We start from the raw sequence: 21,383 nt of genomic DNA, 5'->3' as shown, positions 1-21,383 counted from the left end.
GTGATAGTGAGAATGGGGCAAAGTCATAAAGCACAAATTTTTTTCTTTAAAGTTAGTAGTTAGATAAAGTTACACCTCTGACCCCCATATTTCCACTTGAAAGTAAGCAAGTTCCATTACTATGCAAAAGAATTAATCAGGAAAAAAGCACATCTGTTACTTCGTGCCACTTAAAAGGCCTACCCATGAGGTACATCAAAGGGAAGAGAAAGTTAAAAATAATCAAAGAAAACTTCGAAAGTTTTTCTACAGAAAAAGTTAGCATTTATAAGCTTAAAAAATTCAGAACTCTCTACAGAATTTAGTTTCCATATATCATCAGTACGCTAAGGAGAAGGAAGAGGGGAGGGAGGAGACATGGGTGTCTAAACCACTGAATATTTCCTTGCCAAAAATAAATAAATAAATAAGTATCTATTTATTTTAATATTTTTTCCTAGGCACCGAAGAGGACTTGAGATACAAAACCCTGATTTGCTGGGTTTGCAACCCAACTTACTTCGGCTATTTCTTACTTAACTTCTTTTTTGTATATAGCTTAAACTCTCCACACTAGGTCATTCAAGTCTTGAGTCACCAGAAAAAAGAAGTCGCTGTTTAAAGTATGGCAGACAACCAAAAGTTCAGACAGCTGCAATGAAGGATTAGTTGTGGGTTTTTCTCACTGCCTTGCTACAAACTGCATCACAGCTCTATGTTCAAACATTATTAAATGGGAATGTTTTCTCTGGCACTGACTACTTCTCCCCACAGTTTAAGTATTGAATTTTTTTAACTGAAGTAGCTTTGGTTTACAGCTCACATTAGAACTTAAAAACATATTTCCATAGTAGCTGGCATATGCAGGCAACTGTTTATTCTCAGTACCAGCCATAATAAACACTTGTACTTTTATAATCCAACAAATCTTTGTCTAATCACAACTCTGTTTTCAGAGCTGTAAAATCTGCATGCTATTTAAACCATTTTTCATGAAGACTGTCTAGAAATTGAAAGGTTTTCTATGTCTGCCTTCGTTATCAATACAGACCAACAGTTCGCTAAAAGGTGTGGAGATACACAGTGGGCATTAACTGCAATGGCGTATTGAGAAAAAGCTTTGTAAAGCCGGACACGCTATAGGATTCTCAGAGGAATAGCTTGTGTTGAGGACACCCACCTTTAATTCTACCTCAAGCTTATCCTGGCAAGTATAAAGAAATGGCACCTCCTTGATCGGACGGGCTTTCCAGGTGAACTGAGAACAGCATCCGACTAACTTTTGGGTTTATATTTTAGCATTCCAAAGCAGTAAAGCTCTGGAAAATGGAGCAGTTTGAATTTGCTTTTGGCTCATGCTTTGTCAACAGAAGTAATGAAGGTCTGCTTGCAGAATCGCCCTGATGAATGAAGGGGCCCAGCAGAACATTTGAATTCCCATTGAATTTGCCAGAACTGATCATTCTAAAAGTACTTGTTTTTCGTAGCTGACTTTATTGGCTATCAGAATTGCTGAGACACAGAAGTATGGAGCCTGCGATGCTGTTATATGGGAACAGAATTAAATTTCGAGGAGAAAAATCACTACCACCCTTCTTCCTTTTTTAATGAATATTGCTGTTTATGAGGACGAATTAGCAAGAAGCTGGTAATACATGAAGAATAACTATCAGTAAGAGCATGTATTAATTTGAAAAATATTATATGCTTAGCACAGTCTGTCAGATACCCTGATTTCCAACCTGAGAATCTCTTCCCTTGCCCAAGCTTTGGTTCTTACATAAGAAAAGATTGTCCTGACAGCCAGAACTCATGTTTTTCACATAACCAAATACCGACTTCAGTGCGCCAGTGTTCGTGACTCAGTTTAATCTTCAGCTTTTAAGCAGTTCCCCATCACAGAGGACCCCACCCAACAAGAGATGAAGCACAGGACCCACACTATGTACAGATCCTTGTGCTAGCTATCTGCCAGAAGATGGACTTCATCTACCCTTCACCTGAAAGTGGTGACTGAATGACATGCTCAGAATTATTGCAGTGGGCAGCAGCGGAGGATCAGAGGCCAACAGCAGCTACCCAAATAGCCAGCTTTGTTACTAGAAATGTGAGCAATTATTAAAAAGCCTAATTGTATGGCTCTACAACAAACAATACTACCACCGAGGTCAATATGAACTTCATCTCCAGGGTCAGCCCAAGGTCAGCAGACACACAGGACCAATGCTGCATTCGAGGCAGTCACAAGAAACATGGTGTCTTCAACAAAACAACGCTTCCCTGAGCATCAGCATCATTCTGTAAGCCTTGTCAAAAAAAGAAATGGAGACAAAGTCTAAATATCCCATTGAGTTAGGCAAAAGCTGCTAACATCTGAGGCAGACAACTCACAACTGCAAGAATTTGGGGTGGCAGAAGGGAGACAAGAATCATATTCCCGCACGCCTCCCAAGAAGAGCTGGCAGGATCAGAGAAGTGGAAGAAAAGACACTAATTTATTACAGTCACATGTAGATGTTGGCATTTAACAATAGCAGCAGCAAAAGAAAAATCAGTTAAAAGAACCTGAGAATGCTGAAAAAAGCCACAATAAATACTGAAGAACTGGAAGAGGAGCTATTTCTCATTAGAAAAGAACAAGGGTTTGAGAACTACTTGTACTTATTAAGATTGAACTGGCTTGGGACCATATGTAGTAGAAATTAAGAAAGCCAGAAAAAATCCACAGCCACTTGAACAAAATGAAAAAAGGATCACAATGCCATTTCAGGAGGCCACAAAAGTATCAGTTGCCTCCTCAAGTTAAATGGAACGGTAAAGGACATCAGACTTAATGTAGGCTTTAGAAAAATAAATCAATGGCTAATGGACATCTTAGTAAATCACGAAATCCCCACCTGAGAAGGCATAATGGCAGGGGATTTTAGCTGTAAGATCAAGAGCTGGGGAAATAACTGAACATGAAAAAAGATCAGCTAAGGAAACCTTAAAGACAGAATCACAAGCTTACCAGAAAGCTGATAATACCCAAGAGACCTGCAATGGTTGCATAACTGTTTGATGAAGAGGAAAAACTAGGATGCATAGGTGCTAAATGTGTCCGCAGTGTCACTCATTGAAGTTCAATGAATCACAAAACAGGTTAACTCTGGTGCTCAATGTTTTACTGGTGGGATGAAAATATTTTACCACATACTTTGTTCTTTAAAAAAGATCATAGCAATCTCTGGCAATTAGCACTGGAGAGGAGAAGGGAAAGAAATTCTTCAACTGGAAAGAAATAATTCTGCGTGGCAAACCAAAGAGACCCTGGGACTGATTTTCTGTCGCCTCATACCTACCTAAGGTAATCTATGCTACTTGCTTCACAAACAGGCAAAATGCGATTAGAAGCTTTATGCATACATCTTGGTATTTCCACACAAGATGCATAGTTACGGAAAACCTCAGGCCCAGGAACCTCTTATTAGAGGCACCTCTCTTGAGGTCTTTAAGGTTTTGCATTGCAGTGCCTACAGACAGCACACCAGAGCTAGGGCACCGCAGAAACAAATAGCCAGACAACAGTCGGTGCTTGGCAGAGCTCCTAATTCAGTTTGGTAAATGGCGATAAGAAAAAAGTAAACTAAAAATGTTGTAAAACTAAGGCGATGTAGATGGGTACATCCACCTCCAACCAGCTCCATGCCCTTTAATGGTGGGACTTCTGGATTCCAAAGTTAGAGTATCAAAGATGAAGTTATTTGGGCATATGATCAATGGCTCATCAACGGCTGAGTTCCTGAGGAAGAAATCTGGAGTTGTCCTATGCAGGTTGGAGAGCAGAAGGACAAAAGAGGCCTCCAGAGCAGTAACCTCTCCCTAGAGCATACACATACCTCCAGCAAGAGAAAACTAGGGACAAACCAAAGAAGCTACCCCAGCTGGGTATTAGAATACATGTATTTCATGGGGAAGTAAGTGATGGTTTATAATCAACTGCTGGTAAGTTTTAAAAACAAAGTTATGTTCTTACATAAAATTACAATAAATTGAGTGCTAATATTGTGTGGAACAAAAAGCGTAAGGAAATTTGATATACCCTCTATACGGTCAAGGCATACAGCAAGCCAGATTCTGGTCTCGTTACCACAAGTAGAGCTGGGTAAATCTCTTAAAGTTAAAAGGCTCTTGATAGATTTTCATTTTGAGAATAAAACCGTTTGCCCAGCGACTTTGGCAGATTAGTTGCGATTTATATTAAAGAAGCTAAAAAACCCAATCTGATCTTCCAAACATCTTTCACACACAACTTTAACATTTTACAATGTTTCGTTTCTGTCACAGGCTGGAGGACACTTAAACCTGATCCTATGGATTCCCCTTCTTATTATCTGTAGACACTCAATAGTGTAGACACTGTACTTCTGTAGTATAGCAGCAACAACTCAGCAAGATAGTGTAGAACATGTTTTGCCTTTTTAAAAACCTAAACCAGATTTTGGTTTTGCAGTTCACTTCCATTCAGCTGCATTAGGGTTCAGCCATAAAGGCACTGAATGCTCTTGTGTCCCCTTAATGTAAGCGGGATAGAATCACTTGCAGGACTTGATCCTTAAAAACAAAAGGGGAAAGCAAAGGATGAAATCCTGAATCCTCATCTGAGGTCAATGGGATTTCTGCTCTTCAGTAGTCTTGTGGATCAATTCACTTCTCATCTCTAACATGGCATTTTTTGAGCCTTCAAAGTACTTCTGTGTTGGACTCTGCCATATAGTTGATAATGTCAGGAATTCACATGCAAATATTTTTCATGATTCCACTTAAAATTGCCTCAAGTCTCCACCTATACTTACTTTTGGATGAAAACTATGCAGATAGTCCCATCAGACTGAAAAAAACATACAAACTGTTTTCTACAAAAGAGAATACTAAACACATCGATCATCATTGTTACAAGTTTGGCACCATCTCACACGGGAACCACAAGTTGTTTCAACAGAAAAAGTAACAACTGGTAGGAAGAAGGAATTATTTATTATTCAGTTCTAAGTGACCTCAGTTTCACATCATGGAATTTAATTTCGTTTTTGAGAAAGATCAACACTGCTTAAGGAATAGTTTAAGCAATTTTTACAAGATCACTAGTTGTGCTTTGTTAATCATCTTATTTCAGCTATTTAAATGTATCTTAACATCTTTCAGGTGGACTGGGATTCAGTATCACTTTATTCATCATCACAGAAAAAGACATACATAAATAATACAATACATAACTGAGAAAGTCTAGAGGAACTGTTATGTCTTCTGTGGTTCATAATCTGACAAAAGGTCTTCGGAATTTAGCTTTCTTGATATAACTTAGTCGAACAGCACTGAAATGAGGAGCCTTAGTGTTAGCCCAGAAAATACAAATAGTCTGTTTTGTTGTGGTTGTGTAAAGGAAAGAGAGCTCAAGAGGAAAACCCATAAGCACCAATTCTGTAAATGCACAGTGAAAAGCCATGCTCACGGAAGAGTCAGTGCAGCATGGAAGTGATCTTTCAGGAGTGGATCTTGTGACATAAGGTGGACCTTAAGAGGGCAACTTTGAGGTATATCTAAACTGGAACTACAGGTGACAAAAAACAATAGGAGGGAGCAATGGTGAGTCTTGACTTTTGTAAAATATGTTGTGGTGATTTCACTCATCAGGATTCCTTCTTTTCTTCTACTTCTAACAGCTCATCAAGGAACTCCACAACTTCACCCTGAAAAGATTAAATTCAACAGAAACAAGTTAAACCTGTATTACAAAATCAGTGGAAAATTTAAACCATTTAAATCAAAACATAAACTGCAATAACAGATGTCTAAATATTTTTTAACACCCTTCATAAAGAAGCTAGCACAACAAGCCTATAAAATGCAAGTAAAGACCCATACCGGGGTAGCACAAGTACTTGCAGTGACATACAGACCTTCAAAGAAGGAAATGTTACACCAGGACAACTTCACAGTAAATCCTCTTGTACTTTTTCAGGTATTTAAATAGACAATGAAATCCTCAAACTCAGAAAGTAGAGGCAAAAAAGTTTAAGGCACTTGTTAAATTAGGAAGTTGTTAAAATACCATAAAGCATTATAACGAATTTTAGAAAGCTTCGAAATTCAAAGTAAAAGTGTTTTGCAAAACTATGACTTTGCATCTGTCTGCTCTAACCGTTTATGTCCTCTGTTACACCCTTCAACTCACACCTTCTCCATTTTCAACCACATGCCATGCTTCAATGCAGCAAAAATGTAAAGAACCAGAGATACTAGAATGTTTTCCATAATGGAAACAAATACATTGGGTTTAGATTCACACCAGAAAATACTATATTTACAAGCTCCACTCTGCTAATACAGGGTACCAACACAACATAACAATCCAACTTTCTTTATTTAAACTACTCCTGACATAGTTATATGTTATATACCATTGTCAAATGTCTTCCTGCAGTCAAGCCTGAGTACTTTGGGATGATACAGCCCCCAGCAGCTGGAATTTACTGTCTTGTCAATCAAGCCACAGTAACTGCGCTAAAACCTGTTGTAATCACTTTCAGCCCAAGGTAACACCTCTAGTAGTGAAATGCAAGTAGCTAACAGCAAATGGGCAGCAGCATCTCAGTCTACTCCAAACTGACTGTAGCAGCTCATCTGCTGGCACGCTCAGAAACACTAGTATTTTCTGGTTTGCTTTCCATGCACAGTTCAGAAACATCACTGCCTGAGATGGGAGACCCCATGGGAATGCCTGTGCATATTTTCACTTTTTGATGCAACTCAAATACCAAACTGTAAGAAAGATGTGGATGCTCAATGTTACATTCCCAACCTTTTATTCTGATAACTGCAATGTTCTGTGAAACTGCTTTAATTTAACTGCGTGCTTTTTTAAACTTTCTTGTCCTTCCTTTCTTGACCTAAGCCTATGTTCTAAAAAGGTCTTAAGACGTCATTTAGTTTTTTTCCAAAAAACAAATCATCACTTTTTGATAGAAAAATATTCTGCTGGAAAATCTCATCAGCTTTTACTCACTTTCATGTTTAAAATAATGAGAACTTATAACAGTTATGTTGAAACCAAGTCATCCTTGCTTGGATGCTTATTCTCCCTCTTCCTTTCACCCCCCATTACAAGTCTTTGTGAATTGTATTAAGCTTCTGAGTCTGCTCGATGAAAACTGCAAACAATATTTTACCATCTTAATTAAATTCTAAGCACATTTTTGTCTAGAAAGGTATTCCTTATGAAGACAGCACCTTCCAGACACATGCAGTTTGAGACTCAAAATTTTACAGTCTTCTATTCTGGTGATGAAAGGGCATTAAAACCTCTGTCAGTTAAAAGAGGAAATAGAGAATTTTTGTCTATTTTGAATACAACAATTGTATTATGGATAAGGTGATTAAAAATATTAACATCACATTTGCCAGAAGTGTGATTATCAAGAAGAGAAATAATGAGAGCCAGGCAAACAAAAATAAAAGCGGGAGGAAAGCTGGCTGAAATAACTGCTGCTCTTGTTCCCTGCTTCACAGTTCCATCTTAAAAGACTGCTGAGTTTTTGCAACTATGAAGTGGTTTTAGCAAGTCCTGAAGGATGGCAATTTATTTGGCTTTGAATTTGTTCAAAACGTCTAAGTATCCAATTCAATAAAAACACAAGAAAAAATGCCAGCACTTTCATATTCCCCGCTTGTCTTCCTGGTTGCAGGAACTCTGGCAACTGGAAAACAGGAATTCGACATTTCTGCACGTTTTCTTTTGTTAGAAGTATTTTGATTGCCTACGGAGCCCAGTCGTGGAAGGAACTCAATACCACTTCACAAATGCACACGAAGAAAATAGCCACTAGGTCCAACAGTCACTATGCAAAGAGTTGGAAAGTTACAGAAACAGAGGCACAGAGGACTTCAGGTCAAGTTTTATAGCACAGCTCCTAAAACTGTGGGCACAAGCATTTTGCGTGCCTCTTGAAGGACTACAGACAAGTAGGTCCCCTTAACTCTGAACAGAGTTATGAGATTGGGAATAGAAGTGGCTACTACAGTACTCCAAGATCTAATTTAGACTGGTTCTTTTATACCTCAGGATCATAGTTTAATGAATGAATAATGGATATTAAAAAGGATTTTTCTCCTCAGTCTACCTGCAAGGATAACCCTCAAAAGGTTAGAGTCTGAGAGGCAGGGTGAAAGGCATAAACATCTACTCTATGATTATATGATCTGACTAGATGACCCAGAATTAAGTATAAGGAAGACATGGGGATTTCAATATTGTACCTCTGGTAACTCAACCATATGGGAACTTAATTCAGTTCATATTGTTGTCATGCACATCAGTAAGGTAGGATATTTCAGAAGACAAAGAAGATCCAGACAGAATTCAGAGTTTTTTCTTCTGGTATGTTTTAAGATCCAGAAACATGTAAGAAGCCCAACTTTTAAATGGAAAAGCATATTTAAAAGTAACAGTATCTGAAAAAATTTTGACTAAAATCAGAAATTTCCAGAGTCTGAAATTGATCTCTAAAGGAATGTTCGACAGAAGCTGTTGTGGTCTAATGAGAAGTACTGGGGAGTAAGAGGGGTTGAATTATGGCAAAAATATAAAAATAGTTGCAAAACAATAAACATACAGAAAATATGCTGTAATGCAACTGAATAATTGCCTGGATGTTGGTTATTTTTGAAAAAGCAAAAACTTCAGATTACAGTTAAAGACAAACAAACCCCACAGTTAAAATATCTTTGTCTGCACCTTCATGGTCAGAATGTAAAACATTTGCAAGTTGTCCATACTGTGGTTGGCAGCCTAATAAAAAGGTGATAATGCCACGTCAGAAGAGCGGATCACATTGTCACACTAGCAGCTATGACGTGATTGATCACTATGCTTGCCCCATTAGCACTCACTTGACACCACATCAGGCATTTTGCATGACTGAAGTCAGCAAATATTTCACAGGTGTTCATTCCAGGGAAAAAGCCTCCTGCCTGCAGATACCTAATACCTTCATGCTGACCTGCAGACCTGGAGTCTGAAAACTGTTCTGATATGATTTAAGCGTTCAGCGTGACAGAGTTCCTCCTGTTATCTGGTGTGCTCTTTGGCTTCCACCTACCATGACAGGAAGGACAGCAAATTTTACATGCAAAGTCAGCTGCAAAACCATTATTCTTTCAGCTGCCAGCTACTAGAGAGGACAACAGCCACCCAGTTCTAATGCAGATTACATAAATATGCTGCTCAGACACGGTGCTGACGTAAATCAGAGTTGAGCAATATATGGCCCAAAGCATGATGTAGCTGTCTTGCTGGTAGCTAGTACATCAGTATGTGAAGTCAGACTAAGCTCGGGGAAGAGAAGTTTGCCGCCAGACCAGTACATGCCTGATAGTTACGCAGCCAACAACTGGAAAGTACGCACATCTGGGCTGCTTGGTCAGCCACAGCGAAGCACGTCCTTGTTAGCAAGCTGGCCCTCGGTCCACAGTCACTGCCTCCTGGTTTGCACTGGAGGCCACGTACACGCTGCAGGTACAACAGTTCTGCTGGCACCCCATGACCTTCCTCCCTGTGCTACCAGCCTCTTACCTCTCCCAATCCAGGGACAGTCAGTGGAAAGTGGAAGTGACAGCAAGGATGTATGGGAAAAAGATGGAACAGGTATAGCCTGATATATGGGATGCATGATATCGAACAGCAGCAGGGGAATGCTCCCAGACTGGTGTGAGTGGTAGGAAGAATGAGAGAAGCTGATCTGATCAACTGGAGCCTCTAATTACCTGTCAGATTTGCAAGCTGAGTGCCCTTGGCTTAGATTAACAACTGAAGAGGGGCACAAACAGAAAGAACAAGTTTTGTACCACAGTAAGTAATTCAAGAAGGTTTTACAGAGCGTACATGAGTAGGTAGATTATAATAATAAATAATTCTAAAACAGAGTTCTTGGTCAATTCTGAATAAGCTAACCCAGGCTAGTGAGATTGATGCACTATCATAAGCGAAGTTAGAGCATTTGAAAAAATAAGTCCTAAAAAGGAGAAAAATGCAGAACTACTCACTTATTACGGCAAGCTGAGTGTCCAAGACCAAGGTACACATCGGGCCAGGGATTGTTTCTGGCCCTTCCTTATGCAATATTAAATGCTGCATTCACACACACAAAACACAACCTTTCAGAAGAAACATCTGTACTTTGAAGACGCCTAGCCAGATATTAAACAGCAAAGAGGAACAGCTACCAATACATGGCTCAGTTATGGCCCACTTGAAACTGATGGTCCAGCACCAACTTTTCTTTCGACAGCAGCATTTAAAAATAGTAGCAACCAGTAGCTGTCATACTGCTTACTGACAGACCCAGACGCTTTGCCTTTGGTTGCTAAGACTAAGCATTGCCTTCTGCGTAGCAAACATTAATCATTCATGGGTCCTTGCCTCCACCTACAACCTGTTCTGTCCTTTTTCAGTGCGGACTGGAAAAGTTCTGGGGAAAAAGAAGCCATACTTTCTGTGCAGATCTGCTGATGGCCTTTTCTATAGGGATTCCATATGCACTGCAGTGGGATAGCCTGTTCTTCAGGGAAGTAAGTGAGAATATTAAAATAATAGTGTTCTAGAATGAATTAAAATCTACAGAAAAATATTATTATGCACATGCTTTCATGTGTGATTATCAGTGAATGAACAAGAAACAGCCTTTATCCTAACTCATCCAACAAACTGAGTCTTAAGAGACAATACACAGGCAAGAAGAATTGGCTGGATCTTTGTTTCCTTACAATCTATGACCTAGAAGGAAAATATTTATCCCACAAAATGTGCCCCGGCTGTTCTTCACAGCAAAAATTCAGATTTTGATAAAGTTCAAAGACCTTAATGACTGGAAACTTGTTCAACGCTGAGAGTAACAGAATTTGTTCACCTATGTATTGGGTGTAGGTGGCAAGGTTGTGGCAGTGCAAGGGCTTGCAGGGGTGGCCTCTGTGAGAAGAGGTCAGGATTGCTCTGTAACTAATGAGTGGCTGCCTTGTAACTAGCCTGGTAACTAATTTGAGTAACTAATAGGAGGAGTGACAAGGAGTTAAGTTCATGGAAAACAGCAGATTTTGTTCAAGGATAAATAACCATCTTGGAAGAGAGAAGGCAAAGGTTTGATATGGCCGACTGTGGAGGATATGTGCTCCACGGGCCTGATAGAGCCTGCAAGCACACACCACACAGCCCACTGGCCAGCGACATTTTGGTGCAGAACGACATTATTTTGGGATAACAGTAAGGCATGTGTCGATGAGTGGCTCAGCCTGAAAGGTTTATTCAGCCTTCGACCAAGAAAAAGTTCCTTGATCTAACCTTCAGTTAAAACACGCGAGTTCACTGTAACCACCTCAAAGCCCTCCCAGATCTTCCACGAGCAGTACAGATCGGGCTGGACATTCCTCGCATTCTAGCAGGGGAAAAAAAAATCCCTCAATTCTTTGTGCAGAAAAATTATTTGGCCCTTAACTTGTTTATTTTTCAGATGCTGAGTCCACAGTGTGATCCACTGTCACATGCTTTTAGTTGGTTTTGGGTTTTTTTTAAATATTAGAAAAGCTTAGTTGTTCTTTACATGTATGTTAACTTATTTTCTCAAATATTTTTCCACTTCATTTTTTAATGATATATTCTGAACATGTAATTGTTCTCTTCCCATATACTGTGGGAGATCGCAGTACACTGCAGTTATTACAATAGAATTTTACAGTAATCCAATAAATGTGCTTTCCTCTTAACATTTTTATAATGCTTATAAAACATGAGTCAAGCCAGTTTCAGAGCAACTTCAACATTGCTCCCATTGCACTGAAAACAGAAGCATTCTAGTGGCTTTCTGAGCTCTGCTTATGCTCTCTTGGCTGCTTTATGCCACACGCAGAAGCTTAATAAAATCTGGGCAGGTAAAAATTCCTCCTAATGTCAGTACCTGCAGCTTGGGGACATCCTGCCATTTAAGCTCAACCATGCTTGCTTGGTGATTTAAATGGAAGGAGGAACACCTTTGACCAAAATACATATCCAGTGGTAAAAAAGTGAGAAGGGTAAGCAGGAAGCTTCTGGAGAGCCAGCCACGTGGGCAGCGCCTCTACTAGGAAATGATGATGATGAAATCTCCTTTTCTTTTTCCTTTAAAGAAGCGTATGTTGAACAGGGACCGTACAATGCCAATTAGCTGCCAACTCTCTCTGAAACAGCTGCCACCAGTTCTTCCCAGTGGAGTGGTGCTATTGCGGCGTGTTGATCTGAGGCCACAGGCAGGGCAGGGTTTATAGGTCTGCACTTACAACTTGCTGTTACGAGTGCACTTGTATAAATCATTTGAACTTATGGAAAAAGTGAGTTAATAAAGCCGAAAATATGTTGTTAGCGATTCCTAAACAGAGAAATAGGCTGAATTCAGATTATTATTTGCTATCAGTAGTCCACTGGGTCCTCGTGCTTTGATGCTATTCCACATCTTCTCTTTCTACCAGTCACATTATTTCAACACGTATTGTCCTTTGCAACACAGTTAGGAGTGGAGCATTTGAATTTCAGCTACTATACAAATGGACACACAAATTATATACAAATAAAAAGAACAGGATGCCAAAAAAAGCGCGTCAAAGCTGCCAACAGTTTTTCACCTACTGATTAAGTACTGAAAGAAAAATCACATTGTAGGATCATCCCAGCCAAATACTTGTGGTTCTTAGGTAATTTAGAACAGCTAAGTAGCTATCCATGAAAAAAAAAACCTCAAGAAAAAGGAATTTATGGTGCAGAAACATGTCTCATATAATTAGTGTACTGCTGAAGTTATATCTACACTAGCTGAGTACCTGGCTCCTAATGGCATTTCAGTTTGCTATTTAAATCTGTGCAATATTAGGAGTTATATCTATTATAGCCTTTATGTATTACACATCTGAACAAAAATCAAGAAGCTTGACTATCCACGGCCATCTGAGATGACAACACTGTGTAATGTTTTTAACTTCACTGTGGAAAACTCTAAGGATATTTAATAATTACTTTTAAGAAAAAATAATTTGTAGCTAGTTGGCGCTAATACTCTGTCACCTCTACTGTGTTTAATGTTTGAACTAGGTTTTTTAATTTCCTTGTGGAAAAACATTAATAAACTACCAAGAACAGGACAGTATTTCTTGTAGTGACATATGCAGAAATCATTACTGCCTGTTCCAGCCTCTGCAATTACTGCAATGTATTATTGGAAGAAGCCACATGTTCTCACTTGCTTTGTTAATGGGATTTAAAAAGACACATGGATGATCTGGGATACAGGCGCACTGAGAAATCTGAATAAAGTGAGATTCTCCACTTGGGAATAATGGCATATTCACACAGGAAGAGATTCTTTTGCCACATCAATACTTTTGCTTCACTCAAGGAGACAGAATTATTTTTTTCCACAGATTATTTTATGGGGTTGTTGGCCCAAAAGCAACTGCACAGACAGCAAACATGGACCACAGAAACTCACAAAAGGCATGGCCTATGGCCCAAGAAGCACATGGTTTAAATAAATAGAGTGCACTAAAAAAGAGAGGTTGCCTCCATCCTTAACAATTTTTAATAAAGCTTTTGCTGTAACACCTTATCTGGGTTTTTCATCAGTTTTCAGCATTCCTATAGAATAAACTTTTCTATCCATGCCAGGAGAAATATTAAAAAAAATTCCACTTACACTACCAGGTCCTGCCTATATAGCAGAAACTGCAAGGTAGCGATTTTACCTTTGTGCTATTCCTGCTCTGTCTGGACTCCCTGGAAGGCTCCTGCAGCCAAAGAGAAGTTCTGGTAGCCAGGGATTTATGAGTTCACTACCAAAGGCCAGAGCCAAGACAGAGGCATGGACAGCCTCCACCCCTCCCAAGTTCTTCAGCCCTAGTAAGGGAGGGCACAGAAGTCCTTCAGCTTTTCCCCAGGAGAGGAGAATGATAACTTTCCTAATATGACGAGAGTGTGAGGTAGGGATATCTGTGGCATGCCCAAGCCCAGTAATTTTTGTTGTTTAACCCAAGCACGCAATCCAGTGTACTGTGACTTCCTTGACACTTCCCCAAAAGTTTAATTGACATTTTCACTGTACTTCCCTCCTGCAGATTGCAAGGTCATTTGTAATTGCACAAGTGAAATGGGCTACAGGAATGAATGCCAGCAAATGAATGCTTGTTTATTCTATACACACTGCTTGAGACTGAAGATTTTTTCTATAATACTTTCTTGTAACAACATATGGGGAAAGCCCTCACAACAGACTGCTTCTCTCCTTCCTTAATTACTCATCCCTGTGTTTTGAAGCAGCAGATGTGAAAGGAGGGAAAAAGTATAAATTAAGTCTATGTCTAACATAAGAAAACATTACGGGCAAAGCACAAACCAACAAGGGAATATAAAAAAATGCCCAAGTATTTCACACCCTGATGAAAATCCATACAGACTAGTCCTCATCTAAGGTTAACCTTATAACAAGCTTATTAAACTGTCTTTCATAGAGTTTTATCACAATGGAAAGTCTTCCTAAAGTCTGGTAACCTTGCAATGGAATTTTAGGTATAGAGTTGTTTTCAGGTCACTAGCATACTGAAGGCAGCACAGACATGTTATTACTTCTCTACTATAAAATATTATCTCTCCCTATGTGCTGGATAACATAAAAATTGCAAAGGTAGTTTAATTTTTTTAACATAAACCATCTTTCTCTTTTCTAACTAAAAAAGACTTCAGCAGTGTTCATTACAAGCACCATGCCCCATGCAATAACAGAACATAGCTCTTTGCCAATGGCAGCAACGAACTATTCTACCATTTGAAGATTTTTTTAAATCTTTAAATGAAAGGTTCTGAAAACAAAGCAAAACAAAAGGAAATCCAAAGCCTCCATGATTTATACTTTAATTTCAGCTGTGGGAAACAAAGAAATGCCCTTTCAACAATTTAACTACTTTTTCTGCACAAAAAATCCACTTTACATATTTCTAGTCTAATAGTAGTCATTATATGTTATTTGGCCTTGAATTCCAATCATTTAAGAAGACTGGGTGACCAAAATGTTACAGTGCAGAAAAAGATAACAGATAACAAGACTTCCTTTTGACAAAAATTACAATTTAGGGGGTTACTTCTGGACAAAATTATAAGGATCCTTAAATCTAATTTAAACAACCTTTCAGGAAAAAAAAATCAAACAGAAAAACATTTTGTTTAAATATATATACTACTCCTCTGCCCCCTGGTGTTATAGCTTGCAAAGTGGATTTTCTTCTTTTGTGGGCTGAGTGCATTATATTTACCCCTGTGTTAATACTGCCCCGTATTTTTTCAAATGGTACATGATGTTTTGGGGGTTTGTTTCTTATATTCTATTTACAAAAGAAAAAATTATGACAAATTTGCCATGGTTACAAGATTTTTCCGTATTAGCCAAATCCTGGACTTCCATATATGTATCATCTTCACTTTAATGTGATAGCTAGTTTTTTTGACCACGATTTCCTTTCTAGAAAACTCACCTCATCATCATCCATCAGATGTTCCTTTGCGAATTCATACATTTCCAGCTGAAGTGTGGTTATGTTGTGGTATCGAACTGCCTCCTATCAAAAAGCAGAATTTCTATGTTACTTTAGGGTAGCAAGGCAAGGGAGTGTCATCACATGTCACCTGAAATTATTCCGTTGAAGTCAGAGCCAGATTTAGTAGAAGGTAGATCCCGGGGGGGGTTATAAAGTTTGAGAAAGGAAACAGCAGAACAGCAAGTAGCGTATCTGATGTCTTCTGTGGATCTAAGCACAAGCTCCATCGGTGTGAGAAGAACAAAGCACTCTACTCTCTCATGTTTCAAAGCACTGGCGAGTGTGAGAATAAGGAATGAGACTGCCAGAGCTGAGCAGCAGCCTGTGCCTGCATTCCAGCGGGCTTTGGACGTGAGAAAGCCTCTGTCTCCCTGTGCGCTGGCGTACGGCAGCAGGCAGTTCTGGGAAAAAGAGACACTAAGCTATTTTGCATGATAATGACTCACCACCACAGCCTGAGTCTGGGGTAGGGAAATTCTGGAGGGTCACCCACCTGTCCCACTTCACCTCCCCGGCCGTTTGCCTGCACAGCACAGTTTAGCTCAGCCGTCTACTCTCACATTTGTGAGTACCAACAGTAATCTACTTTCATTATCCTGTTTAACTCTTTTGGGGGAAGAAAACAGGAGACTTCGTCTTTCACAAGAACATCTAAACCTTAGTGCCAGAGCCAAATGCTGCTGTCACTCCGTTCCACTTTGTGAAAATAAACCAGAGGCATTATGGTTTTCATGGCAAGTGATTAGGACAGCAAGCAACTTCTGTTCATAGTTACATGGATCAAAGTACAAGAAAATACAGCTGTGTGCATTTAATATTTTATATTTAAAAATTAAATTATCTGTAGTCACCAGCTCCTGAGAAGTTATGAATGAAACATTCAGAGTTAGTGTGTAGGGCCCTTGTTCTGTCCTCTCTGCACATGTATGCCAAATCTGTCTGCTGTTTGCAGTTTTACACTGTTGCTAGCCCTCATTCCCACCACTGCCAAACATTGTCTCCAATATGGCTATACGGCACAGTTCTGTTCCAAAAAGCAGTGACAAAAGAGTGCTCCCTTTCCCCTGTGAGCTCAGACTTGCTGCTGCTGCCTGAAAGAACCAAATGCATTTTTGCTGTCTTTGGTCTCCGTTGGTCCTGTAGGGCAGGCTTGGGTTTCCAGTGTGTAGATAAGGTGTGTATAACCCAACAGCTGTCCACAAATAAAAAAACACTGAACTCAAACGGAGTGGTATTTTTGACTTGAGCTAGCTGGCCTGAGAGGAAGGAAAGCATAATTATCAAATCGGTGCAACCTGTAAGGTGCATACATGAACTGTTCTGCAGTTTTGCTACAGGTAAAGACGGTCACCTAAGCACGACATGTATGTACTGAGCTTAATGCAGCATTAAGAATCAAGGGATATGCCTTTGGGCCAGTACAGGTCTCAGTGACTGAGGTGTCTGAAGGAGCAACACGGGAAAGGCAACTTGAATTTACGCTGTGGGGTGCCCGCTGTTGCTTCAGCTAGGTTAACTCAAATGACTCTTCCATGGGGAAGTCATGCCCTAAGAGAAAGAGAAGGCACTAAATTTAATTTGTGGAACATGTATCACTAATGACTAACTACTTGTACAGCACATACCACTGATGCCTAAGGAGTCACTCAGGTGCCACAAAGCAGTTAATTCAGTTGCATTACAGAAATCTTGGTAACAAGAAATGACAAAAAATCCAATTTGATTGTCAGAGTCCAGGCTGCAGGACTCCAGAAACACAGCAAAGATGCTTTTATATGTAAAATATCCTTGGACATGGAAATTTAAGAACAGCATAGAAACCCATTTTTAGAGTAATTTTTTGAAGCCAGATCACAATCATTGCTGGATGAACTGATGTTTACTGTTGGATCTTTGCAGCATGTATTCTGAGATAATTAGATGCAATATGGTCCTGAGCCTTTTTCTGTCCTCATCCACTCAACTATGTTCTAAGTGGAGTAAGTAGAAAGTGAGTTTAGCTGGGGTTATCACATCCGGACACATTCCAATGCCCACAGAATTTGAAATAACAAGCAGGTGGGCAACTACATGTTGGCAAATAATAAGTGATTGACAAAAGCCCAAATGTCACTGGAGTGATCTTTTCATCAGGAGATTTCAGGGGCCAGCTGCTGTATTTATTGAGGTAGATAAAGATATAAATATGCATACGTGGCAGACAAGTACCAGCATGAATTCACTTGTCATCATATCGTATTATATCCTGTTGTAGTGTATTTCAACATAAAGGGAAGAACTATAATTACATTCACTGTTTCCATTACACAGTACATCTCTGTGTACAACTTTATGGTTTTAATAAAACAGTATGTGTTTAATTCCAGAACCAATAGATAACCCCCATTTTCCCAACCTCTGACCCACTGAGTTTCAGGGAAATATCTGAATGTATCTAGAAGGCATTTTAAATAATCCACCTACCGATCTGGGCTGAAAATCCTCTTCTTTAAGTCCCCATTTGTCTTTGTGGTACTGATAATAGACCATGTTCTGTTTCATTACTTCATCTTTCTGGTCAAATAGAAGGTAGCTAGCAGCACAAGAAGCTGCATTCTTCATGTCATTCACTAATTAATAAACATAAGCAAAAAAAATCCAGATAAGGTAAATGAACAAATTCCTACTAATATCTAAGCTCTGAAAAACTCAGATGGAAACAGGACCCATTTTCTACCTCCTCACCAGCTGCAAAAAAAAAAAAATTTTCTTCTCAGAAACTATATGCTATTTTTGTGTTCTGAAACAACTAAGGCCATGATTCAAAAATGGGGACTTATCTCTGATGGTTTTCTATGAAAATCCTAACCAAATGTCCCCTCCCAGGTATCCCAGGATCAGTGAGGTATCAGCCCACAGCTTGGTGTTTCCCGTTAGGGCATTTATTAAAAAACAAACAAACAAACAATTAAAAAACCCCACTTCTTTGTTCTAGAATGGACAAAGAGGGAAGATTCAATGTGTAAAACGTGTAGTCAAACAACATAAGCAAAAGTCATTAACGGCTTGATTTTACATGGCTGGATGTGTCTTCCCTTTGGTGTTGGAGCCTGCAGGAGTAGCTGTAGGGGCTACATATGTTCTTTACAGTGCAGGTAGTTCCTCAAGAAACCACAAAATTCACTGAATGATTTACCTATCATCAAATGTGTAATCACTGAGCACCACAACACTACAATTTCTGCTAAGTAGTCCCCTCTTTCTTCAAAACCCATTTAGCCCCATCTGCCCCATTCTGACAGGATTATAAGAATACTAGGAAGAAGTGAAAGGTTTGAAATACTCTGTAGGTTTGTCTGTGGAAAAAATTCCAAATAGTCAATTGAATATTGACTATTTAATCAATAGAATAAGTAGTATTATGTTAAATGGGTTGCCTTGAAGTCACAATCTTTCTTCTCTCTGAATGAGTTAAAAGTTTAAGAAAAATCTTCATGTTAGAGCTATGCATTCAACTGCTTAACAACCATGTGGGCCTGACAGCTTGACCATCATGGCTTTTTGCCACAAACCATGTTTTTTTTGTACACAGGTGTACAAAATGGGTCTGTGTCATTGCACATGTTCCAATGTATAGGAAGTGGCTGACACTGTTTACCCTAAGATGTTATGAGTTACTTCAAAAAGGCAGAAGAGTTGGTGTATCATTTAAACATCTAAAATACATATGATGAACATTTATCATTTATATGAAACTCTGAAAAGGGTAAACAACTTGTGCTGAGAGTAGGTATCGTATAAAGAACAAAGGGCAGCGATGGATCAGATCATACTTACTCTGTAACTGCCTCATTTTTCCAAACTCCCAATGGAAACCAGTCACAACCATACATAGCTCAAAAGAGAGGGGCCTGCCCTGAGCAAAATGCAGCCCTTACGGGACTTATGTTCAGCAATTTACTTTGTCATGGACAATTTTATGAGCATGGGCTCTATATGTAACATTTATCTTGCATGTCTGCTAACTACAGGGCGAAAAAGATGCCAGACAGCTCAGACTTTCTGTCCCAGAACAGGTTAAAACGCAGATTCTGGAGACCACTATTTACATGATAAAGCATTATAACTAGAGGGAAAAGATTATGAATGGAAACTGTCCCACATCATCCCAATGTTATTTAAGCCCATTAAATCACTACTTACATTTATAATAAGCAAACTGCAAGTAATGGTACATGGTGGCCACAAATTTCTCAACAACAAAGCCTCCTATAATGGGTGTCAGATTACTCTCGCACTGCACTTTGCATGCGAGGACTTCAATATAATGATCTAGAAAGAAGAAACAACAACACAGATATGGATAGCGCACAGCGAATTGTTATAACCCCTCCCATTAGCTACCCATTAAAATTTGGCCTTATAATGCTCTCCTGGGACCTGTGCATCTGGATCTTGCTGCCTGGAAGTACTGAGCATCTCTAACTCCATCTTAAGCACATATCAAGTACTGGTACTCAGCCCTTCTGTAAAAATCAGTGGGGTCTGGACTTCAAATGTATCAACGCGGCAATTCCAGAGAACCAAGCGGTTAGGTTTCCCTGACACCTACAGGCAGCCTGTGGTGGTAGCGTATATACAGAGCGTTACAAGAGTATCCCAGTATTTTCTAACTGTGAACTTAACAGTGCTTTTTTTTTCCCCTAATTTTGCGAGCCTTTGCAATTTCATTAAATTATTGCATGAATAAGGTCCACATCTTACTGAGAACAACTGTGTCACAGAGAAATACAGCAGGTGATTGCAAAATAAACCTCCAGAGATGACCGCATTTTGTGCCTGCAGTTTGGATGTTCTAAAAGAGAAGAAAGACACAAATATGCTGCTCGCTACAGAACAACTTTCAGCCAGAAATGTTAAGGTCACAAGCTTACCCGGTCTACAAAAGCTTGCTATAATGGGACAGGACTAGAGGTGATCTTATCTTCAAGACAATATATTCTGAGAAAACCTTCCAGCAAAGATTTACAAGCATTTTCAGGATACATAACATTAGACAACATCATCAAACAGAAATATTTTAAAGCCTTAGTTTCCCTGTTAGCCACATTTGGCAAGTGAAAGGAAATTATCTAAGCCTGTACAGCAAGTCTCTGACCAAAGCAAAAGAACAGCAAAGGCCCCTTCCCCTGTTTTCATCTCTGACAACTCTGAACACGAAGAGCCATGAAGCTAACTAAAAATGATTGGCCAAATTAAATTGCCAGACCCATCTTTTACAAGAGCAGTGATGTCTCCAGACACAGTAGTGTTCAATTCCAGCCAGCACATGACAGCCAGAGACACAAGTCCCTCAGTGAAGTAATCCCATTCAATGGGGACAGCTGGATTCCAGACATAACTCATTGCTCAGGGATAAATACTTACCTAAAGCAATCACCAAATACTTCTGCTTAACATTCTTTGCTACATTTACTTTCTACAGTAAAAACCTTGGAGGTGGGATATGTTTCTCTGGAGCAAGAGCACAGTTCAGTCCAGGCAGTGCAAGTAAATTTCAATTTTCTTATTTCAAGAATAAAATATTTGACGTACATGCACAGGACTGTGATGACATCATTCAGGAACTCCTACCTTTCCTTCTAACCACTACTGCTGGGAATTGTCCTTTCCTTCCAGGGAGGAAGGATGACGGCAAGTGCCAACCACAGCTGAGCATGGACACTGTACTCTTTATGGGGCTTGGGGGTTATCCTAATGTCACAGAATCACAGAATCACTAAGGT

At 39.4% G+C, this 21,383-nt stretch overlaps 1 protein-coding gene across 1 annotated transcript; it reads right to left on the bottom strand.

Annotated features, from left to right (window-relative positions):
* Positions 1-5,170: 5,170 nt before the first annotated feature.
* Positions 5,171-19,929, bottom strand: LOC104626952 (cartilage-associated protein-like; the record flags this gene model as incomplete). The annotated part of the gene is made up of 4 exons (XM_010295004.1): positions 5,171-5,708; positions 15,556-15,639; positions 18,082-18,227; positions 19,801-19,929. Coding segments are annotated over 4 exons (419 nt in total), but the record flags the coding sequence as incomplete, so codon positions are not given.
* Between the last annotated feature and the right edge of the window lie 1,454 nt (positions 19,930-21,383).

Source organism: Phaethon lepturus, unplaced genomic scaffold (genome assembly GCF_000687285.1).
Source record: "Phaethon lepturus isolate BGI_N335 unplaced genomic scaffold, ASM68728v1 scaffold39479, whole genome shotgun sequence".
NCBI lineage: Eukaryota > Metazoa > Chordata > Aves > Phaethontiformes > Phaethontidae > Phaethon > Phaethon lepturus.
The sequence above is the reverse complement of the archived record's forward strand: the minus strand, read 5'-3'. Positions and strand labels throughout refer to the sequence as shown.